The following is a 24,341-nucleotide window of genomic DNA, read 5'->3' on the forward strand; positions in this document are numbered from 1 at the left end:
TGCCACATCACCACGATTACTGTTGATAATCTCGCGATGGTTCAAAACTTGTTCAAATTCAAATTTAAAATAAAGTCAAACTAGAAAAGTTTTTCAAAAATCAAAACTAAAATGTTCTAAATGTAGCAAGTAATTCATAATAAACATTGGTGGAGAAATCACACTTTTATAAAGTAGTTAAATGCACTATAATAAATAAAATAGTGGTAAAACTATTAATTAAATGCTCATAAATTAATAAACAAATGCAAACTACTTTCTAAAATGTGCTAAGTTGTTTGTGGCTGTGGCATAAATTGTAAGATCGATTTGGGTGCCACTTTAGTATTTTTACTAAAACTAAAATTAAAAGAAAACTAAAAAGAAACAAAGGGAAAATAAAACAAAAATAAAAGAAAGAAGAAAGGACCCCCCTTGGCCAACTGGGCCAGACGGCCCAGCCGGCCAGGCCACCAACCGGCCCAACCCCCCTCCATAACCCCACCAGGGGAAACCCTAACCGACACCTCCCACTCACCCCCCACTCACCCACGTCTCCTCCCCCACTCCTCTCGATCCCATCTGGATCGGGGAGGGGTTCGATCCACCTCCCCCTCCTTTGCCCCCGATTGGATCTGGGGGATCGATCCCCGCCGCTAGACGCGCGACGCCGCCCCGCCTCTGACGCCGCTGGACCTCGCGGCCACCTCGCCGGAGCTCTCCATCGGACTGCTTCCTCTCCGTCCCCGTCATCTCCATCTCCTCCCCGCGCCCCCCGCTGCCTTGTCCCTACACCGAACAGTGAGGCCCCGACCTCCTCTCTCCCTCGTCCTGCATCCTCTCGTGGCCACACCGGAGCTCTGCTCCTGTGCGCGCACTCGCACCGCGCCGCCACATCGTCCGCCCCGCGCGCCCCAGCATGGGCCCTTGCGCACGCGCGCACGCGAGCGGCCGCGCCCCCGCCCAGCCGCCAGCCTCGTGCATCACCGCCGCACGCGCATCGTACCGGCCCTCGCTCTGCTCCAGCTCGCCGGCCCCGCCGCTCGCCGCCCCCCGCTCCGCTGCTACGGCCTCACCAGCCGCGCGCCCCCACCGCGCACCCATCGCTCACCCCGTGTCCGCCGCCGCACCCCTTGCCCGACCGTGCCCCGCTACATCTGCTCGCTGCGACCCCCCTGCTTCGCCCGGACTCAGCCCACCGGAGCTCCATGCCGGTGCGCTGCCCAGCCCCTGCTCCCCGTGGCCGCGCCCGGCGCCCCCTGGCCGCCCCGGCCGGCGCCCGGGGCCAACCGGGTTACGCCCATAACCGCTGGCGCCCGTCGCCCGGCTCCGCCCAGCGCCCGCCCCGCTAGGGCCAAGGCCACAGACTGCTGGGCCCCGCCCCTCTGGGCCACTGACAGTGGGCCCAGCCCCTGAGAATGTTAACAAAAAAAAATAAAAAATAAATAAATATAGATATTAATGAATTAATTAACCAAATTAATTAACTTAATTAATTGTGTTTAATTAACCTAATCAATTAACTAAACTAACTAAACCCGATTAGTTAGTCTTAGTCTATGACAGGTGGGTCCCACTGGACCCACCGGTCAGGTTTGACTCTGGTCAGCGGACTGTTGACCGCTGACGTCACCTCTACGTCATGCTGACGTCACCAGGCACTGTTCTGGATAATGCTGATTTAAAATAAATAAATGAAGTCCAGAATTGTTTAAAATCTTTAGAAAATCATAGAAAATAAACCGTAGCTCCGATGGAAAAACTTTGTACATGAAAGTTACTCGGAACGATGAGACGAATCCGGATACGCAGCCTGTTCGTCCGCCACACATCCCTAGCATAGCAAACAAGCAACTTTCCCCCTTCGGTTTGTTTGTCCGAAAATGCCAAACACTAGGAATACTTTCCCGGATGTTTTGCCCCCTTCACCAGTATCACTTACTACCGCGTTAGGTCACCTCTAGCATCGCGCATTGCCATGTTATACTTTGATTGCTCTGTTATTTATTGTGTTCCCCCTCCGTTACTTCTTTCCGGTAGACCCCGAGACTGTCGGCGACCCCCAGTTCGACTACGGTGTTGACGACACGTCCTCCTTGCCAGAGCAACCAGGCAAGCCCTCCCCTTGATCACCAGATATCGCCTATTCCATCTCTCTACCGCTTGCATTAGAGTAGTGTAGCATGTTACTGCTTTCGGTTAATCCTATTCTGCTGCATAGCCTGTCATTGTTGCTACAATTGTTGATACCTTTACCTGCTATCCTAATGCTTAGTATAGGATGCTAGTGTTCCATCAGTGGCCCTACTCTCTTGTCCGTCTGCCATGCTATACTACTGGGCCGTGATCACTCGGGAGGTGATCATGGGCATATGCTATATACTTTATACTGATACATTACTTATGATACTGTTCGGAGATAGGGGCTGAAGGGGCAGGTGGCTCCATCCCGGTAGAGGTGGGCCTGGGTTCCCGATGGCCCCCGACTGTTACTTTGTGGCGGAGCGACATGGCAGGTTGAGACCACCTAGGAGAGAGGTGGGCCTGGCCCTGGTCGGCGTTCGCGGATACTTAACATGCTTAACGAGATCTTGGTATTTGATCTGAGTCTGGCCACTGGCCTATACACACTAACCAACTACGCGGGAACAGTTATGGGCACTCTGCGTCGTGGTATCAGCCGAAGCTCTTTTTGACGTCAGCGACTGAGCGGCGCGCCGCGTTGGACCGTAAGCTCGCGCTTGTATTAAGGAGGCTAGGTCTGCTTCCGGCCGCGTACGCAACGTGCAGGTGTGCAATGGGCGATGGGCCCAGACCCCTGCGCGCATAGGATTTAGACCGGCGTGCTGACCTCTCTGTTGAGCCTAGGTGGGGCTGCGACGTGTTGATCTTCCGAGGCCGGGCATGACCCAGGAAAGTGTGTCCGGCCAAATGGGATCGAGTGTGTTGGGAAATGTGGTGCACCCCTGCAGAGAAGTTTATCTATTCGAATAGCCGTGATCTTCGGTAACAGGACGACTTGGAGTTGTACCTTGACCTTATGACAACTAGAACCGGATACTTAATAAAACACACCCTTCCAAGTGCTAGATACAACCCGGTGATTGCTCTCTCACAGGTCGACGAGGAGAGGATCGTTGGGTTAGGATTATGCTATGCGATGATACTTGGTGAACTTACCATCTACTCTCTTCTACATGCTGCAAGATGGAGGTGGCCTGAAGCGTAGTCTTCGACAGGATTAGCTATCCCCCTCTTATTCTGGCATTCTGCAGTTCAGTCCACCGATATTGCCCCTTTACACATATACCCATGCATATTTAGTGTAGCTCCTTGCTTGCGAGTACTTTGGATGAGTACTCACGGTTGCTTTTCTCCCCTCTTTTCCCCCTTTCCCTTCTACCAGGTTGTCGCAACCAGATGCCGGAGCCCAGGAGCCAGACGCCACCGTCGATGACGACTCCTACTACACCGGAGGTGCCTACTGCTACGTGCAGGCCGCTGACGACGATCAGGAGTAGTTTAGGAGGATCCCAGGTAGGAGGCCTGCGCCTCTTTCGATCTGTATCCCAGTTTGTGCTAGCCATCTTATGGCAACTTGTTTAACTTAGGTCTGTACTCAGATATTGTTGCTTCTGCTGACTCGTCTATAATCGAGCACTTGTATTCGAGCCCTCGAGGCCCCTGGCTTGTATTATGATGCTTGTATGACTTACTTATGTTTTTAGGGTTGTGTTGTGATATCTTTCCGTGAGTCCCTGATCTTGATCGTACATGTTTGCGTGCATGATTAGTGTACGATTGAATCAGGGGCGTCATAAGTTGGTATCAGAGCCGACTTCCTATAGGAATCCCCCTTCCACACTCCTTGGCCGAAGTCGAGTCTAGACATTGCAAAAACAAACTTTACTAACATGGCTGTGTGGCTTACAGGCCCACGTCGCCATTGGGTGGTAGTAGGATCTTTTATTACTCGTCCATACTCTGGGACTCTGATCTCTCTTCTATTCGGGTTAAATGATTTTACTAACTCTGACTCTAGGTTCTCATAATTACTTCCTCCCGGAGAGCCCTTCACTCCAGAGGATCGGTTGGTGCACCAGAAGATTCCGAAGATACTCTCCGATGTTCTCTCGAGACTTTGTGCCCACCGCTTTTGCTATTCCCAACCACTGTTAAATCCTTATGGATAACTTCTTACCCTTGCCATTCTTACATTCATCCCTAGCTGCTCTTGTTAATACAAGATGCATCGAATTGTTCTTCGACGTTTAAGAATCTCTTGAGCCATTGCATTACAGATCTTTGCCGCCTGAATACCCCTATGGATAATTCTCGCATTTATTGAGTATCTGCTCATCCCCAGATGATTCATGTATTTCACAAAATTCTTCGAAATACCATTCGGTCTTCCGAAAATCCTGAGCAACCTATTGCTCGTGAAATTCGTGCTTGCTTGCATTGTGGTTAATCCCATAAGTATAGTAATCTTATTGGCAACCTTTGTCAATATCATTTTGAGTCCATTGATTCAATATGTTGCGAATGCTCGCAATCCTCACTCAGATCCTAGAATTCATCCTTTCGGCTTAGACGTCATTTTAAACATGAGCAGAATCTTGACCAATCAAATTGTTGTTGAATTTACCCCTAAGCTTACTCAACTTATCCATCCTTAATCAGAGCGTTTGCTTCTGATCCTTTGATTTGGAAATCATAATTCCTTTACATGTGAGCTTTGAATTAGCCAGCTGCTTCTATAATCCAATGCCTTCGCATTGTTTCTTCCTCTGGTTATGTGCCGATGCTCACATCAGCTTCGCTATGGACCGTCGGATCCTTTGTTGAAATATCATCCGACAGTGTCCTTTGTATAAAAAACCTCGAGAAGTTCTTTCCCTGATACATAATGCCTTCAGTAAATTGTATCCTCTCGTTTTGTCACCCATGCTCTACTATCGAGCTTGTGTTATTTACTATTGAAGCTTGTGGTATAAGTTCCCAAGATGCCCCAATGGGTTGAACCAACGCCTTCCCTAATCTGTGTGAACCCGAAAGATTTCGCAGGTCATACTTATCTGGTATTGCACCAGGTAAAACTTTCAACAACTAATGTCATTTTCGGAATACGAGAGGTGAATGGAAGGTTATGCATTGAAGAAGTGGGAGTCGACCTTGAACCTTTGTGTTCATGCCCATGGACACGATGTAGATCCTATCATGGAAGCTTCTTGAAATAATAACTATTTCCTTGATATAGTATCATCTGGTAGCTGTGAATTGATCCTTTGCAACCGTGGTTCCGACCATGATTGTTCTCCTTTGATTCCATTTCTCAGACAAGATGAAGTACTTGTCTTCTGCAGATCATTTCACGTGTCCACCCTCTACTCTGCTCTACCGTCGAGTATTACACTATGATATCTCGAGAATATCATGGAACTGCATAACTTCTTATGGGTTCTTCATCAACTATTCCGATTCCAATTTTCCTGGGTTCTGGGTTTTCGTCAACTAAGAACACCAGATAGTGAACCGAGTCCGCACTACGGTTCAACAACTTTTAGTAATCTTCTTTACTTATGGGTTTGTACCCGATCACATCATTCCTAGCCTGTTTGGCTATATCATTATCGTGATGATTTTTAACTGTGCTACCTGGTCCTTATTCCCGGAGCACCACTTTCGATGGTGAGCTAAGCTTACGTCGATTTTCCTCGTCATGTCATTTGTCCTTGAACAACAAACTTGATTTCGAGTTTGTGTCGTACCCATGGTTCCAATAGCCATTCGCTTCATCATTCCTTTGACTTGATGCCATCGCCGATCGATTACATCTTCGTGAAATCTCTCGACAAGTGTGTCGTGATCATCATCAGCATTCTGAGCTCTCCCTGGATATCATTTGAATTCATGATGATAAATACCATCCTTGCCCTCGATGATTTGTGCTATCATCGACCACTTTATTGCCTTCCGTTCAACACAAACTTGTTCGTGTTTTGTGTATACCTTGAGATCCTTGCTATCCAGCATTTGTTCTCCTTTACCTTGGAGTATTACCATCTTTTATGTCAAGAATGTCGTGAGAATTTCACCACCCCTTAAGAAATTCTTGATATAAGTGATACTTCACCATCACCATTCTTTTCTTGGTCCCCGTGTTGTTCCTAACAGGAATACCGACAGATGGACTAGTAATTTTAAAACTTCTAGCAACCTTATTGCTTTGAAGTTAATGGTCAACATTTCATTCTTAGACCATTGGTTATCGAATCGCCATTCTAACATTGTTTGTGCTACCTAAGTCCGTGTGCACCGTCAACCAATGTTTAATCGTGTATGTTTCCTCGAGCATACCTCATTATATCATTTGAACTGACAAAAGCTATCTCCTTGTTCACATAATTGTGGAAATCCATCTTTTGGAAATCTCAATGGAATGTCGCTGAGTCCATCAGCCACCTCCTAACCCTCTCCTTGGTTTAATGATGAACTCTTGTTTCGGAACTTGCTTTCATAGTTCATTTCCCCAGGAATCGTACAATGTCATCTCGTCAATTTGCGTTGCACCTTTTCTTCTCAGGCATCCCGTGTCTGAGGTATCTTGACACCAATCAGATCTGAATCTCGGTCAGATATGATGGTTGGAATATATTTTCAAGAGTTATAACATCTTTACATGACCGGGTAAGGTGATGTAATGCCTAGCACACCTGGCCGGAGCACCTAGTGTTATAGTTTCCTTTTCTGCAAGGTTATCCATTCATCGATGAGGAAATTGTAAGACTTATTCTACAAGTTGTTCCTGATGGATCCTTCCTGCATCCAAAGTCTGACCTTTGCTTGAAGACCATGTCAATGCTATCTCGAAGCATGTTTGTGGTAATCCGATTTTTAATAAGAGCATTTGAAGCACAATGCTAAATTTTCTTTATCATTTATCCTAACACTGTTGTATGGGTAATATCATGAGATTCCTCCCCCCTTACCTAAATGGTTTTCTACTTTCTATCCTGTCATGAATATCATGCTCCGCTTGTCCTTGGGAAGGATATACCCTCGAAATATGTGTGTATACACATTTTCATTTCCATTGTTCTGTTTAAACTTGATAATCGCATTTTCCTTTCCATTGTCTAGTTTAACCTTTCTTGTAATATGACTTAACTGAGCAATGATAATTCCCTGCTTAGTAAGCACCTCATTGTACAACTCTGTCAGTAAGACCCTGTTACCATTGTTGATGACATTCCGGTAACCACCGATGGACGAGAACTTTGCCTATTGGTCCGCCTCGTTCAACGAGCAGGAAAATTGTTGTTGCCGACATAATCGACGGGCTACCCTCTGACATGCCTTGCTTGCATGATCACGCAAGACGTCTCCGCCCTTCCTACTTTTAACCCACATGGTGGGCCCATAACCCACAGTTCCACAGGATCGAAACCTGACTCTCCTATACCCCCCTGTTTCCAAACTTATTCCTCGCGCTTGGCTTCATATTTAATTCACGGGCCACCTTCCTAGTGCTTTATTCTGGTATCAGACGCAATACTTACTCTCGCTGCTCTGAACCCCTTTCTCACTCTGGTTCAGACTTCGAGCAACTATCTATCCGCTTGGAACCTCTTATTGTACCTTCGTACCTTACTCTCGATGTATTTTATATGTTCAACTCGAGAGATAATCTTATGCTCATTCATGGGTTAACCCCAGATTGTTTCCCTCATAAGCATTCTGTCGTAGCCAAGTTGTCCCTTACCTATTCGTAAGTACGTTGGAGTTCCGAAGAAAATGATGACTTCATCATGATGACCTGAAGCAGAGAAATGAAGACATCAATGTAATGGATCGATCTCTTCGAGAAGAGAAGCCAAGATTGAGAAGATCAGTAGAATTTTGTAACCAGATCTTTCCCCCTTACTCTACCTCTTAAATCTCGGGACGGGATTTCTTGTAGTGGAGGAGAATTGTGACGCCCGGATAATTAAGCTACAGTAACCCTCTACTACCACGTCACCACGATTACTGTTGAAAATCTCGCGATGGTTCAAAACTTGTTCAAATTCAAATTTAAAATAAAGTCAAACTAGAAATTTTTTCAAAAATCAAAACTAAAATGTTCTAAATGTAGCAAGTAATTCATAATAAATATTGGTGGAGAAATCACACTTTTATAAAGTAGTTAAATGCACTATAATAAATAAAATAGTGGTAAAACTATTAATTAAATGCTCGTAAATTAATAAACAAATGCAAACTACTTTCTAAAATGTGCTAAGTTGTTTGTGGCTGTGGCATAAATTATAAGATCGATTTGGGTGCCACTTTAGTATTTTTACTAAAACTAAAATTAAAAGAAAACTGAAAAGAAACAAAGGGAAAATAAAACAAAAATAAAAGAAAGAAGAAAGGACCCCCCTTGTCCAACTGGGCCAGACGGCCCAGCCGGCCAGGCCACCAACCGGCCCAACCCCCCCTCCATAACCCCACCAGGGGGAAACCCTAACCGACACCTCCCACTCACCCCCACTCACCCACGTCTCCTCCCCCACTCCTCTCGATCCCATCTGGATCGGGGAGGGGTTCGATCCACCTCCCCCTCCTCTGCCCCCGATTGGATCGGGGGGATCGATCCCCGCCGCTAGACACGCGACGCCACCCCGCCTCTGACGCCGCTGGACCTCGCGGCCACCTCGCCGGACCTCTCCATCGGACTGCTTCCTCTCCGTCCCCGTCGTCTCCATCTCCTCACCGCGCCCCGCTGCCTTGTCCCTACACCGAACGGTGAGGCCCCGGCCTCCTCTCTCCCTCGCCCCGCATCCTCTCGTGGCCACATCGGAGCTCTGCTCCTGTGCGCGCACTCGCACCGCGCCGCCACATCGTCCGCCCCGCGCACCCCAGCACGGGCCCTCGCAACCGCGCGCACGCGAGCGGCCGCGCCCCCGCCCAGCCGCCAGCCTCATGCATCACCGCCGCACGCGCATACGCACATCGCACCGGCCCTCGCTCTGCTCCAGCTCGCCGGCCCCGCCGCTCACCACCCCCGCTCCGATGCTACGGCCTCACCGGCCGCGCGCCCCCACCGCGCACCCATCGCTCACCCCGTGTCCGCCGTCGCACCCCTTGCCCGACCGTGCCCTGCTACATCTGCTCTCCGCGGCCCCCCTGCTTCGCCCGGACTCAGCCCACCGGAGCTCCATGCCGGTGCGCTACCCAGCCCCTGCTCCCCGTGGCCGCGCCCGGCGCCCCCTGGCCGCCCTGGCCGGCGCCCGGGGCCAACCGGGTTACGCCCGTAACCGCTGGCGCCCGTCGCCCGGCTCCGCCCGGCGCCTGCCCCGCTAGGGCCAAGGCCACAGACTGCTGGGCCCCGCCCCTCTGGGCCACTGACAGTGGGCCCAGCCCCTGAGAACGTTAACAAAAAAATTAAAAATAAATAAATATAGATATTAATTAATTAATTAACTCAATTAATTAACTCAATTAATTGTGTTTAATTAACCTAATCAATTAACTAAACTAATTAAACCCGATTAGTTAGTCTTAGTCTATGACAGGTGGGTCCCACCGGACCCACCGGTCAGGTTTGACTTTGGTCAGCGGACTGTTGACCGCTGACGTCACCTCTACGTCATGCTGAAGTCACCAGGCACTGTTCTGGATAATGCTGATTTAAAATAAATAAATGAATTCCAGAATTGTTTAAAATCTTTAGAAAATCATTGAAAATAAACCGTAGCTCCAATGGGAAAACTTTGTACATGAAAGTTACTCAGAACGATGAGACGAATCCGGATACGCAGCCCGTTCGTCCGCCACACATCCTTAGCATAGCAAACAAGCAACTTTCCCCCTTCGGTTCATTTGTCCGAAAATGCCAAACACTGGGAATACTTTCCCGGATGTTTGCCCCCCTTCACCAGTATCACTTACTACCGCGTTAGGTCACCTCTAGCATCGCGCATTGCCATGTTATACTTTGATTGCTTTGTTATTTATTGTGTTCCCCCTCCGTTACTTCTTTCCGGTAGACCCCGAGACTGCCGGCGACCCCCAGTTCGACTACGGTGTTGATGACACGTCCTCCTTGCCAGAGCAACCAGGCAAGCCCTCCCCTTGATCACCAGATATCGCCTATTCCATCTCTCTACTGCTTGCATTAGAGTAGTGTAGCATGTTACTGCTTTTGGTTAATCCTATTCTGCTGCATAGCCTGTCATTGTTGCTACAATTGTTGATACCTTTACCTGCTATCCTAATGCTTAGTATAGGATGCTAGTGTTCCATCAATGGCCCTACTCTCTTGTCCGTCTGCCATGCTATACTACTGGGCCGTGATCACTCGGGAGGTGATCATGGGCATATGCTATATACTTTATACTGTTACATTACTTATGATACTGTTCGGAGATGGGGCCTGAAGGGGCAGGTGGCTCCATCCCGGTAGAGGTGGGCCTGGGTTCCCGATGGCCCCGACTGTTACTTCGTGGCGGAGCGACAGGGCAGGTTGAGACCACCTAGGAGAAAGGTGGGCCTGGCCCTGGTCGGCGTTCGCGGATACTTAACACGCTTAACGAGATCTTGGTATTTGATCTGAGTCTGGCCACTGGCCTATACGCACTAACCAACTACGCGGGAACAGTTATGGGCACTCAGCGTCGTGGTATCAACCGAAGCTCTTTTTGACGTCAGCGACTGAGCGGCGCGTGCCGCATTGGACCGTAAGCTCGCGCTTGTATTAAGGGGGCTAGGTCTGCTTCCGGCTGCGTACGCAACGTGCAGGTGTGCAATGGGCGATGGGCCCAGACCCCTGCGCGCATAGGATTTAGACCGGCGTGCTGACCTCTCTGTTGAGCATAGGTGGGGCTGCGACGTGTTGATCTTCCAAGGCCGGGCATGACCCAGGAAAGTGTGTCCGGCCAAATGGGATCGAGCGTGTTGGAAAATGTGGTGCACCCCTGCAGAGAAGTTTATCTATTCGAATAGCCGTGATCTTCGGTAACAGGACGACTTGGAGTTGTACCTTGACCTTATGACAACTAGAACCGGATACTTAATAAAACACACCCTTCCAAGTGCTAGATACAACCCGGTGATTGCTCTCTCACAGGTCGACGAGGAGAGGATCGTTGGGTTAGGATTATGCTATGCGATGATACTTGGTGAACTTACCATCTACTCTCTTCTACATGCTGCAAGATGGAGGTGGCCTGAAGCGTAGTCTTCGACAGGATTAGCTATCCCCCTCTTATTCTGGCATTCTGCAGTTCAGTCCACCGATATTGCCCCTTTACACATATACCCATGCATATTTAGTGTAGCTCCTTGCTTGCGAGTACTTTGGATGAGTACTCACGATTGCTTTTCTCCCCTCTTTTCCCCTTTCCCTTCTACCAGGTTGTCGCAACCAGATGCCGGAGCCCAGGAGCCAGACGCCACCATCGACGACGACTCCTACTACACCGGAGGTGCCTACTGCTACGTGCAGGCTGCTGACGACGATCAGGAGTAGTTTAGGAGGATCCCAGGCAGGAGGCCTGCGCCTCTTTCGATCTGTATCCCAGTTTGTGCTAGCCATCTTATGGCAACTTGTTTAACTTATGTCTGTACTCAGATATTGTTGCTCCGCTGACTCGTCTATAATCGAGCACTTGTATTCGAGCCCTCGAGGCCCCTGGCTTGTATTATGATGCTTGTATGACTTATTTATGTTTTTAGAGTTGTGTTGTGATATCTTACCGTGAGTCCCTGATCTTAATCGTACACGTTTGCGTGCATGATTAGTGTACGATTGAATCGGGGGCGTCACAAAAACACACACGCGTGCATGCCCACACACACACACACACATTCATGTGCCACATATCTCCAGCTGGGAAACTTAACCAATTCCACCCGCTCCCCTCTACGGTCGCACCAAGGGATCCCACCCGCGGAGAGGAAAATCTTGACTCCACCTCTGTGACCCATACTTAATTACAGGTATCTAAAAACTTTAGATATTTACCAAATAATGGTCTTGGTAAATGTTTATGTTCGTGAGGATTGGGCAACTGGATACATGGTTTTAGGCAAACTATTTGTTGATTGTGGGCAACTGGATACTTTGTTTTAGGCAACTGTATGGTTGATTGTGGGCAACTGGATACTTTTTTTGAGGGCAACTTTGGGTGTGAAGGAGGCAACTATCGTGCTATAGGTAAGCAACTTCTTCTCTTTGGCCTAGTAGGACAACCTATTAGGTTTGTTTGCGTAAAAACAAGAAAAATCACATAAAACATAAGGCCCCTTTAGTGCTACATACAAAACAACTTCGCTGCACTATGTGTACCTATGAATTTTACTAATGTTATCCCAACTCGCCTATCATGGTTGCTCATTTGCCTATTGTTTGATAGTCAGTTGCCTACAATTGATGTTCAGTTGCCTATAAATATTGTAAATTGCCTACCATTGATGCCTAGTTGCCTACTATTGGTAATTAGTTGCCTATCATTGTTGCTCAGTTGCCTAACTTTGCAAAAATAGTTGCCTACAATATTGTGAAGTGGTTTATCATTGTTTTTCTAAGTTGGCTGCAAACACTCTAAAGTTGCCAAAATTGACCACCAAGTTGCCTATCATAGTTAGCAATAGCAGACACAAGAGTATCAATGGTAGACGATTTCATAGTATTATAGGCAGTTTAGAAACAACGACATACAAGCATGAACAATATGCAACTTAGGAGTATCGGTGAGGAAGTTAGGAGAATGTTAGAAAAAATTTAATTAGGACAGAAAGTGTAGTGAAGTTGCCTATTTTTAGCACTAAAGTTGTCTCTCGTAGACAGAAAGTTGTTTATAAAGGTGATATGATGTTGTCTACCTCTGTTCAAAGTTATTCTCTATTACTAGTTAGTTGTCATTGTTGGTAATTAGTTACTTTGAATTGGAGTGGAGTTGCTTTTGTTTAGCACTAAAGTTGTCCCATCTAGCGTTTAAGTTGCTTTCTGAAAGAAAGAAAAATTATCAAAACATATTCATGTGGGTTTAGTTTTGAAGAGCTTGTCACGACCTGGTTAGCCAACACCCGTGTGCTCAGTAGCGTTGGCGGGCATACTCCCCTAGAAAAGGAAAGCACACGGATCTCATACCACCCATCCCCACATAGTTCAAAATTTGAAATCATGATAGATGACTTAGATCCCATAATTTTTTTCCGATATTGTGGAAAACTTAGGTGCCTTGAGGGACAACTTTCATAGTACTGTAGGAAATTGAAGATCACTCGTAGGCAACTTCGTAGTGAAAGGGCAACCTGGTTTCTGGGGTAGACAACTTTAAAGCCATGTTAGACAAGTTTCCACTCTGGTAAGAAACTTTCACAGTATGATAGGCAACTAAACAATACACAACTTATTTTCCGGTGTATGCAACTTAGAAATCATAGTGACCATCTATTACACTGTTGCACACAACTAACTAGGTGGCTACTAGGTGAAGTTAAGTTATACACACGGTGCAATTCATCTAGCATCAGAGTTGCTCATGTTTAGCACTAAAGTTGCTTCATCTAAGCATCAAAGTTGCTTTAAAAAAATCATTAAAACATATTCATATGAGATCTAGTTTTGAAGAGCTCGTCACGAGAAACCTAGCGGTGAAAACGGTTCTTCATTCTGACACTTGGTTCAATAGTTGTAGCTTTTTAAGGAATTGAAACGTAATAAATAGGTGACGTCGGCACATGCATGCGCATAGGAATTAAAACGAATGGCTTCGCCTAAGGCGTGCGCCGAAAATAACCAAATAGCACAGCTGCACTTTGCAGCATTTAGGAACTAAAATTAACAATTTCAGTGGAGACGTAACTGAGATATGACTGTTTGCCAGACTGCGATTCCAAATCTACATTCAAACAAACACCGTTGTAGTTACTTGCAGGCTTCCCTTGTGTGTCAACCTGGCAGGGTTTGGTCGGGTGAACCTTTACCAGACCATGCCCGATCATACTATCGGGTCGTTTCTAGCCCGAACCCGTCGAGTAACCCGACCCTATCGGGCACCCATTGGGCATAGTACTTCTCAATTATTTTTATTATTAAATATACATAGTACGTATCATGACGGTCGCTAGAAGCAGACACAGTACAGAGCGGTGAATGAGTCAACTGCATCTCTTTTATAGGCGGAGTTCCTCCTCCCAGGCGCTCGAGCAAGCGAGGTGGGACTAAAGGATTTAGACTCTCGTTTGCAGCACATGTGTGCGCTACCCGGGCTTCAACTTTATGGGCCGAATGCAGCTAGCGATTTTGCATGGGCTACCAAACTTGGGAATTGAGAAAAGGCCTAGTTGATGGTCTGTTGGTTGTGTTCGTAGGGACGGACGTAGGAGAGCACCTCCCCAGCGCCTTATGCGCCCTTTGACGCAACTGGCGCCCACTGCACCACGCTAGTGGGCCGGCCCATGAGAATGCAAGGCAGTGCAAAAAATGTATTAATGCGCAGAAAAACTACCCGAGAAACTAAATCTTGATAGGATTCGATCCTGCGCCAGCTAGCTCCAAAGCTTGGTGGCCAACCAATAGACCTATTAAGCTCTTATTGATAGATTGCAACACGAAACCTCTAAGAACTAACTTTAGACGCGCTTTTTAGAAAAACGGGATTTCTTTTGAAAAGAAATATGAACAAAATTTGAATGTCCACATATTTAAAAAAAATCGCGAATTAGAAAAAAAAGTTCATGTATTCAAAAACGTTCACCGATTCAAAGTTTCATAAAACTGAAAAAGTTCATTGGTTTTCAAAAAAAGTTCATCGATTTTCAAAAAAAGTTCATCGACTTTGAAAAAAGTTCACCGGTTTTCAAAAAAAGTTCACCGGTTTTCAAAAAAAATTCACCGATTTTCAAAAAAAGTTCACCAATTTTCAAAAAAAGTTCATCGAGATTGAAAAAAGTTCATCAATTTGAAGAAAGGTTCATCGTTTTTTAAAAAAGTTCATCACATTTGAAAAAAGTTCATCGAATTTGAGAAAAGTTCATTGAGCTTGAAAAAAGTGCACCGATTTTGCGAAAATTTGTTCACCTTTAAAAAAGTTCACTCATTTTAATAAGAAAGAGAAAAAAACAAAGATTGAAAATGAAACAGGGAAAACAACTGCCTTTTCTGCGTTTATATATAAAGAAAATAAAAAGAACGACCATAGCACATGTGGTTATCTGGTTCAACTGGTTGGTGTGATGGCTATCTAAACGAATGGGCGTGGTTCGAGTCGCGGCTGGCGCACCGTTTTTGGGGAATTTTTAAGAAGCAAGATGGGCCGGCCCGCTATAAAACGAAGTGTACAGGGGTGTGTGCGCCCTGTATCAAATGGCCTGTATTAGGCGCCGAAAATACATTATATCTTTGTGTATTTAGATTTCAAAGAGTAAATATAATAGATAATAAATAATTATTTTAATTATCAATACTAATCGGGTCATCCACGGGCATAAACTTAAACCCATACGCTACCCACGATTAATCGGATTACCCATGGGCGAGACCCATGGGCAAAGTCGACAACCCATACCCTGCCCATTAGGGTCGGGTGCCCATGGGCGCACCGACCCATGGGTCAGATTGCCGGGTTGACTTGTGTGACAAGTATTCGCTATAGATTTGCATGTGAAAAGTAGGTCTGCAGGACATGGTCAGGTTGTGTTTTGACGATGCCTTTTTAATAAATCAATGCAGGACCCTGTATATTGTCTAAAGATACAACTTTCTTCATGGCAAACATCAGCCCAATATTATAGTTATACGTCCTCTTTAACCTTGTTAGTTGGTGTTGCTTTGTTCCATATGTCTCTCATTGGGATCACCATTGATGGTTTCTGCTAGTATGGCTTCCTCTCTCAAAGAAGTTTCTGGCACCACTTTGTGCCAGTGGTTTCGTGTTAAGCTTATCAAGTTTCTCGGATGTGGCGGTGGCGGAGCCAAATTGAGTTCTTGCCAGCTACTCACTAGAAGGGAATCAAGATCGGCCCATTCGGCGCCGAGAAGCCCTCTCTCAGTTTTCTTTTCACTCCTAGCTGCTCCATTCTACTCCCTCCATCCCATAATATAAGAGCGTTTTTGACACTACTAGTGTCAAAAACGCTCTTATATTATACTCCCTCCGTTCCAAATTACTCGTCGTAGTTTTAGTTCAATTTAAAACGGAGGAACTAAAACCATGACGAGTTGGACAGAACACACCACAAGTTAGCTTTCAGGTGACGAGAAGAAACAATGGAGCTCCCTCGTGCAATTAGTATGGTGGTCTACATGGAACGAACGCAACGCAAGAATTTTCAAAAACCAGCCATCAAATGCTACGACCCTGGTTGAAAGGATAACGGAAGAGGCGGGCGTCTGGTTGACTGCAGGACGGTGCAAGGCAAGCTCTTTGCTGTTAAAACCAAGAGAGCCTGACTAGGATCCTTTCGTCCATTATATGGCGGTGCTGGCATCTTTGCCAGGATGTAACTGATGTTTTGTAAATCCCATGTACCCCCCCCCCCCCCCCCCCCCCAAACTGCAATGAAAAGCTGTGCCGACATCATTTTCGTCAAAAAAAAATCACGACAAGTAATTTGGAACGGAGGGAGTATTTAGTATGCTACTGTTACCTGTCCTGTCTATCTGTTTCACTGCAGCTTGCTTGTTTTTTCAAGCCTTGTTACTTGTCCATTATATATGCTTCAGCATGTCATTTGTTCCATTGGCACTTGGCAGGTGGTGTAGGTCAGTCAAGGCAATCTGGTTCACCAAACCTCATTCATTAGGCTTGAGTCTAGCTTTGTAAAGTGAATGGAGGTTCTTCCCTTAATCCACAAGAAAAGCTTTTGCTCGTGAAGCTCCGACACATTCTACCATGAAACAGCAAAAAGATAAAATAAAGGTAACACACCATGCATTTGGCCCCTTGAGAGATCTCGTGGAATCTATTGCCTGGTTTCCTTTTGTCCCTTTAGAAATCATGGCCATGCATGCATACCTCCATGGCATGGCAGCAGAATCTATGGTTTGCCTGGCCTTCAAGTCATTCGATATCCTCAGTGTTGTTTTATATTCATAAAGGCATCTGATCTGCATTGGTTTACACAACACACACACAAGCCTCTGCCATGGCCATAAGTATGCACCATGCACGGTGAGCAAACCGGGGACTTTTTTGGGTTCATGAGTTGCTTAGTGACTCCAGTAGTGAACTGAAATCCAGTGCCCTTTGCATGGACAGTAGCTTCTTTCCTGTTGATACAGGCGCTCTTCGCTCGGACTCCCATTATATTCCCTAAGGCTCACACAGGGGAAAGAGACGGGTCAGAGATAGAGAGAGAGAGAGGGGGGTGTCTTTTGAGTTAGTTTTGTTTCACACATGAAGAGAAAGGAGCTGATCATGAACGTTATTTTGATCCTTGCGTGCTTCATTGGTGAGTTCTTACACCACATATATACATGTCTCTTGTTTCCTTTGCCCGTGCCTTCTTATGTTACTTGCCCTACCCTGTCATTTGAACGCTGTTGTGTCATGTGTGTGATCAGTGTGCACGGCAGGCGCGCCGCAGGAGAAGGCGGAGTCGACCACCCCGATCCCTACCCTGTCTCCTCCGGAGGGAAACACGAGCTTCATCGACGGTGTCACCTGGTGCGTCGCGCGGCCGGGAGTCCCCCAGGAGGACCTCCAGAACGCGCTGGACTGGGCGTGCGGCCAGGGCGCTGCCGACTGCTCGCCGCTGCAGCCGGGCGGGCATTGCTACGAGCCCAACACGCTCCTGTTGCACGCCTCCTACGCCTTCAACATCTTCTACCAGCAGAACGGCAATTCCGACATCGCCTGCAACTTCGGCGGCGCTGGAACCATCACCAACAGGGACCCAAGTAAATTTCGCCTTTTCATTTTTCTGAAATATATCTTCTGCTCCATTCCATCCGTCGGCGGGTGTAGAGTACTTGCTCTTGATAAGTCGGTGGCTGAGCTACATATTTTATTTTAATGATGAATTGTTCAGTGGTGTGACCTGTTTGCTGTCTGTCTTCCTTGATAGGTTTCGGGCCATGCAAGTTCCTGGCATCTGAGTGAGTCTACTTCACACGTACTACTAGTATACCAAAGGCACTCCAGTTTGGAACACTTGAATTTCACAAGAAACACTTTCACACGTAATTTACTGTTCAATTATTGTACTAGTTGTAATTTCAAAAAAAATAATATATATATTGTACTAGTTGTAAATCTTAAGTGCTTCTGCTGGGCTGGTGCAGGACTTCTGCTGCTTCAGCGCTCGTGTTGAGGAGCACGAGGATGATCTGTGCTGCGTTTCTGACCATGCTTCAGCTCAGAGTTTTCCAAGCTGTGTACTGAGCGCCGTGTGTCGGTGGCTGGGATGGCTTACTGGTGCTACCAAAGTATGTAATGCAAAATCAACAATGCTATGGTGGTTTCTCCTTTTTTGCACTTATGTAAGGAACTTTTTCTGTAATTTTACAAGGACATGCCTTCGGAGTATATATCTATATTTTATTAAAAGGTGATTGAATGCAAACTGAATATAGGAAGTGCCCACTGCCACCTTTTCTCCTCAGCGTTCCATCTCAGTTGAATATAGGAAGTTCACAACCTTGACGTATATCCAATCTCTCAACCTTGTTGGCTCACAACCTTGAGGTTACATATACCGCTACAAGGCATAGCTACAACGATTGTCAGACAGGTACTCACGTTGGCCTGGATCTCTGGCGCTAGATCATTCTGTTTCTGGCTCTCCTCCAATGCTAGGATGATGTCGGTCTTCCACTGCGAATCCGCAGCTCGAGGACCCTGACGAGGAAGACGGAGAAAGTGGTGACCCGACTGCTTGACGCAGAACCAGCAAGCTGTCGTCGCCCCCTCTCAAACGCATGAAGCAGAAAACCAGCTCGCCCCCATCCCCAACGAAGAAATAACTCACAAGAGTAGGAGGTCGTATTCAGCGGACAACGCGCCGAAGGACTAAGAAACACACACGGCCAGGATATACTAGCTTTGGTTGGCTAGCTAGTCGGTCTAGTTGGGCCTTTGGCCATCCGAAGAAGCAAAGGAAAAACAGACAGGAAGGAAAGCTAAAGAAAAAAAAAGTAGAGAGAATATATAAAATGTTTCAAAAAAGTTTGCGAACTAGAAAATGTTTACGAAATTGAAAAATGTTAGAAACTTTAGAAAATGTTCATGATTTTGTCAAATGTTCACAAATCTCAAAATATTTCCCGAATCTCCAAAAATGTTACCAAATTTAAAAATTACACATAAATAAAAAGTCACAAATTAAAAAATGTTCTAGGATTTGAAAACTAGTTCCCCAAATTAAAAAATGCACACAAATTTTAAAAATGTTCTCCGATTTTAAGAAAGTGTTCACAAATTCAAAAAAATATTAAAGAAATAGAAGAAGAAACACTAAAACAAACCTCGTAAAATCAGCAAATAGAAACACAGGGGGAAACCTGATCCATAGAACGTTCTAGAAACTTCCTAAAACCGGTAGAAAAAAAGTTAGACGCTATAGATTTGCCCACACCTGCAAAGAGGTAATCCATGGATCACGCTATGAGCGCCGGGTTCCGATGCGAATAGGCTCCATTGCAGCCCACGACCTGTCCACTCTTTGACATACGAGGCCATAAACGCAACAACAACAAAAAAAAGCAACAAGAGGCCTCATTTCGTGGGAGCTTAGTATCTCTAAAAAATCCAATGGTTTTCTAAAACCCTCGTCGCAATTGTGTTTATTTCGTTCGCAATTTACTAAGCATCAAGTACTGTTACTACGGTACGATTTTACAGCCCCACAGGCCAGAAACTACAGCTAGGACTAGGAGACGTCGATCTCACTCAGGAGAAGTACGTTCTCTTGTTCTTGCTCGCCTTCCACTGCTTGAGAATGTAGGCTACTGCCTCGTCAAGCGGCGCTCTCCGGTTCTCCTTGAAGTTCCACAGCACGGGGACGGGGTACCTGCCGCTGGGGTTGTATTCGTTCATCTCAAGAAGGGCCTTGACCACAACATCGTGGGCCTCCTGCCCTAGCTCTTCTTTCAGGGCTTGCAGCTTCTCATCGTCTTCCCGGACTATTTCCTGCACCATTCAGACGTCTATCAGAATCACAGGCTGCAAAGTCATAACAGTGTTTTCATTACTGGAACAAGGACCCAAACCAGGATAGCAATGTGTCCAGTTGAAATTCAAATACTTCAGTTTTTTCCTTTCTTTTTTGACAATCTGACCATTGCCCGTCAAATAAAAAATATTAATACACAAACAAACATGCATAGAACTACAGAAACATGGACCAGGACGCCCTCTCAACCAGTATATGTTGTTCTCCGAAAAGGAGCAGTATAATATAAGCAAAATAAAAAGGCTTACCTTTGTCTGTCCATCAACATCGATAACTTTGAAAGGATGCCAATCTGGTTGCTTGATCTCATCTTCCCATTTTGATAACACAAGTGTTGCCTCTACATCATACTTTGCATTTTTTTTCGAAACACCATTTCCCTCTTTCTTTTTGCATGCAGCAACAAAAGCTTTTTCATCAAGCACACCCATTCTTTTGACACCAATAGTGGATCGAGTTACTTGTATCTGTTGTAGGCCCTACACAGCGAGTAATTTGTTACCCGCGAGAAGGACGAAGCGATATATAAGGTATCACAATCAATAGAAAATTAAGAATGCAATAGAGATTATACATACCTGTATAAGTTCTTTCTTGGCTTGTTCAAGTTCATCATTGGTCCTTCGTTCCACAATAATAAGGGCCTGGTTTGCAGATTCCATGGCTTCAAGTTGTTCATCTTTCTCTTTCAGCTCTTCAGACACCTTATCAAATTCCTTTGATGTTGTATCTGCCTCAGCTCCCATGTGCTTCATTACCTCTAACTTCCCTCTCAACTGTGCTAATTCCATCTCAAGATTCTGCTTAGAAGTTAAGTCCTCTTCCAGTTTGTATTGCCTCCTGAAAGCATCTTCTTTCTCTTGCTGCAATTTCAGGAAGTGAAACAAATGCATTTTCACTAGATACTCAACATACAAACTATGCTTGAAAGCTATACCTCGTGTTTCTTGAGAAGCTGCCTGAGCTCTTCACGCGCCTTCTTATGCTTTAGGGTTGCTAAGTCAAGAAGAACATTCTCGTTTGCATTCTGTAAGAGTTTTGAACAGCATACGTAAATTCAAATTCAGTTCATTAAGATATAACAGAAGGAATAGAAGATAAAATAGCATTGGAGGAGACATGAAAAAAAAACCTTTTCTTTCTCTGCTTCGACTTTTGCTCTGTCAATATTACTTTTCCTAGCCAACTCTTCAAGTTGCTTATGTCTCCGGATGGCTTGTTCTCTCCTGGTCTTCAGTTCCTGTTGCAGTCTTTGATTATCTTCAACTATTTTACTAGAATTCCCACGAGCGTCTTCCTGCATCTTTCTTATCTCTGGTTATCGAATAGGAAAAAAAAACTCAGTAAGTTCAGTGAGCACAAGATGATATTACTGCTGCCAGCAGTATAGAAGAAAACAAGTAAGATCATTAGTACACAAAATGCAGCAAAAACACACAGAATCGAAATATGTCCATACTTTCATTATATTCCTCAACCATTCGATCCTTGTCTTTCATCATGCTTTCAAGTTTCATTGCAGTTTGATTGTGCTTCAGCTCCAGTTCTTGTAAATGCTTATTCTTCTCTTCCATTTGGCGAGTAAAATGAGCAATACGCTCAGTTCTCTCATGTTCCCGATCACCAACACTTTTTAGAACTCCAATTTTCCTCAAATGCTCTCCTATTGTCCCATGAGAGTTATAATCATCAGATCTTGCAAGCCATCCATAAAGATCGTCCATTTTACAGTTTCTTCTGGTCCAATCAGTCTTACTGTACTGCTCCACTATGAAATGGTTTTCAAAAGCTAATGCATCCTTGAACCCAGTCCAGTCTTCAGCAAACTTGACGATGGAGTGATCAGTCTGGCCCTTGGAATCCAAAAGAATAGTGACTTCGCATGGTCTGAACCGTGATAACTGCGATTTTAACATATGCTCACTCTCCCTGACAAAATTTGTATCCATCAAATCAGCTGGTATATTAACCAGAATGCCCATCCACGGCCATACGAACTTGTCTTGTTCAATCTTAGGAGGCTTATACTCAACGATGGCAAGTTGCAATGATGGTTCCAAGGAGCTGCCCAAATCATTCTTCACATACTCTGCAAGTGCTAGGTGTGCTGCCCTCACCCTGGGCTTGCGTTTCTGAGCAGCCCCTATTCCTGAGGCATGCTGCAGAAGATCCTTGACGTTGTAATCTCGCTTCTTTTTCCCTAGGCAGAAGGGGCACCGGAAGATCTTCTCACCATACTGCACTTTCAATTTTTGGGACCGCAGTTGAGCGTAGATCTTGTCCTTGTACTCATCGATCTCCGAATCACTAATCTCAGATTCTTCTTCAGAGGTATGCTCCATCGGGATTTGGATGTTGAGAGATAAAATGCCCTGAGGAAGAGCACAAAAAAGCATTCAGTCAGTGCTATCAACTGTTTTGAAGTGATTCATATGGTAAAGAGGCATGTCAAATTAAAGTGAATGGAAAGCTGTGCTAGTCCTCGGAAATGATTAAATAGCCAACATTTCATTTATACACACTTTAAGTTCGTATACTAATTAGGAAATGAGAAACGCGACCAATTTCTAAAATATTCAGATAAAAACCAACCAAAAACCTATCCATGGGTCGATGCAGATGTGTGGATTTCCTCTGCCATTCAGAACGATTTTATTTACACCCAGTGTGTACTCAACGTGCGTACGGAGAATAGCTGGACGAATCCCAGATATTGTTTGGGGAAAAAGAAGTGATTGCTGCAAAAGGATCGGCAACTAAATCAACGAGGGACGGGAGAATGATTTGGATTTGGGTTGATCGCTGCCACAGCGAAGAACGGAAAAACCCCAAGGGCAAAATTAACACTGATCAGCAGTAATTGGATTCCTCTTGTCCGTGAAAAACAATCAAAGAATGGCGAATGGATTACCACGCACCTAAGGACTAGGCAACGAACCGCGAAAATCCCCCCAAAAAACGATCACGCTAGGGTTCCTTACCAACAAAGGAAGGAAGGAAGAAGCAATCCACGCAAATCCGGGGCCAGTAGGCCTCGCTTCTTGTGTGCCGGCGCCGTCGGCACGAGAATGCGTGGGATCTTGGGGAGAAATCAGAGAAGAAGGGCTGAGAAGAGGAACAGCACAGGGGACCGGGGGTTTACGAACGGAGGAACTCTGATGGGGTTTCACCCAACCTATATCTTACTTAACCCCTTCACCTACCCGTTATTCACAATTCTGGCCATCTGAGGCAAACATGTGCTTGTCTTTATTTATGCGATTATTAAGTGGCATTTTTTTTGCGAGCTCACGCGCGTCGGCCTACCTCATCCAGAAATCAAGAAATAAGATTCACGGGAGCCCCCGGGCGCTCTCAGCCATTTGAGACATCCGGCCGCCCGTTTCGATTTCCTGGCGAATGACGGTCGTTCGATCTGGCGATGGGAAGATCCAGGCTGCCGGATCAAAAGACGATGTTGTAGCAAGGAATAGTGTCAAACTGGGATGCTAGCGCGTGTAATTCCTAGAGCCCGTCGAGGGCATTTTCGTCATTTTACGTAGGTGAAAAAAATGCCTAATAGCGACAAGGGTGAGACCGAGAGCGAGGCAGTGAGCACCCGCTGGAACCCAAGTCGTTCCCTATCCCGCGCATCTCTCTCTCTCGAGTCGCCGCCGTCCGCCATCCTCCTTGTCCCGCCTCTTCTCCTTCCCATCGCCCCTCCCCCCCGGTTGGTCATCCTCTTGCATCTACCCAAGGGGCGCCGCCGCCGGTGCTGCCGCTGCTCCCCCGTCGAGCTCGAGCCCATAACCAACAAGGAATAGAGGGCTCCCCCTAATTCAGAACCAAATCTCCCTCTCACCCACCTCACCGTCTCCTTCCCACCCACCTCACCTCCGGCCATGTCCACCCCACCCTCTCCTCTCCTTCCCTCATCACGAGCTAGGACAAGGAGGGCCACCGTGGCCGAGTAGGCCAGGCGGCGTGTCCAGATCGCAAGGAGCCGCCCCCAGGTCGGCCATGGCACGACCGAGTAGAGCAGGTGAGTAGGGAGACTAGGTCGCTCTCTCTCCCTCTGTCTCGCATGGGGACGCAGATCTTCCTCCGCTTGCTCCCAGCATGGCACCGGCCGGATCCACCTCCGCCACAACCACTACACCGGCACCGACATCCATGTGCTTCTTCTCCATGGAAATGGACATGGAGCACCAACACCA

At 46.2% G+C, this 24,341-nt stretch overlaps 2 protein-coding genes across 3 annotated transcripts; one reads left to right on the top strand and one right to left on the bottom strand.

The window, feature by feature from the left end:
- The first annotated feature begins 17,104 nt into the window (after window positions 1-17,104).
- LOC109759812 (major pollen allergen Ole e 10) lies at window positions 17,105-18,500 on the top strand. 2 transcript variants are annotated; one of them, XM_020318651.4, is made up of 4 exons: window positions 17,105-17,424; window positions 17,537-17,872; window positions 18,040-18,070; window positions 18,257-18,500. In XM_020318651.4, the coding sequence occupies exons 1-4, from the start codon at window positions 17,370-17,372 to the stop codon at window positions 18,354-18,356; spliced, it is 522 nt and encodes a 173-aa protein (XP_020174240.1). In that variant the 5' UTR covers window positions 17,105-17,369; the 3' UTR covers window positions 18,357-18,500. The 2 variants fall into 2 exon arrangements, 1 of the variants encoding a protein (XP_020174240.1); XR_002232198.4 differs by having other exon boundaries at window positions 17,106-17,424; window positions 18,040-18,154; window positions 18,257-18,443.
- A 1,191-nt stretch (window positions 18,501-19,691) lies between these two features.
- LOC109759811 (factor of DNA methylation 1) lies at window positions 19,692-23,300 on the bottom strand. Its single transcript, XM_020318650.4, has 7 exons — window positions 23,127-23,300; window positions 21,605-22,517; window positions 21,278-21,459; window positions 21,083-21,172; window positions 20,724-21,008; window positions 20,394-20,624; window positions 19,692-20,102 (listed from the first exon to the last, which is right to left on the bottom strand). Exons 2-7 carry the CDS (start codon window positions 22,485-22,487, stop codon window positions 19,863-19,865), a joined length of 1,911 nt encoding a protein of 636 aa, XP_020174239.1. The 5' UTR covers window positions 22,488-22,517; window positions 23,127-23,300; the 3' UTR covers window positions 19,692-19,862.
- Window positions 23,301-24,341: the final 1,041 nt, after the last annotated feature.

The sequence above is a fragment of the Aegilops tauschii genome, chromosome 2 (genome assembly GCF_002575655.3).
Source record: "Aegilops tauschii subsp. strangulata cultivar AL8/78 chromosome 2, Aet v6.0, whole genome shotgun sequence".
In the NCBI taxonomy this organism is placed as follows: Eukaryota; Viridiplantae; Streptophyta; class Magnoliopsida; order Poales; family Poaceae; genus Aegilops; species Aegilops tauschii.

What these genes read in the sequence shown, in the direction of transcription:
- LOC109759811 (XM_020318650.4), bottom strand. Translation starts at nt 22,487, where the DNA reads ATGGAGCATACCTCTGAAGAAGAATCTGAGATTAGTGATTCGGAGATC. An exon ending in GGTTGAGGAATATAATGAAA is followed by an intron (nt 21,460 to 21,604) that starts GTATGGACATAT and finishes TTCGATAACCAG; the next exon opens with AGATAAGAAAGATGCAGGAA. An exon ending in AGCTTCTCAAGAAACACGAG is followed by an intron (nt 21,009 to 21,082) that starts GTATAGCTTTCA and finishes CTGAAATTGCAG; the next exon opens with CAAGAGAAAGAAGATGCTTT.
- LOC109759812 (XM_020318651.4), top strand. Translation starts at nt 17,370, where the DNA reads ATGAAGAGAAAGGAGCTGATCATGAACGTTATTTTGATCCTTGCGTGC. An exon ending in CATCACCAACAGGGACCCAA is followed by an intron (nt 17,873 to 18,039) that starts GTAAATTTCGCC and finishes CTTCCTTGATAG; the next exon opens with GTTTCGGGCCATGCAAGTTC. An exon ending in TGCAAGTTCCTGGCATCTGA is followed by an intron (nt 18,071 to 18,256) that starts GTGAGTCTACTT and finishes GGGCTGGTGCAG; the next exon opens with GACTTCTGCTGCTTCAGCGC.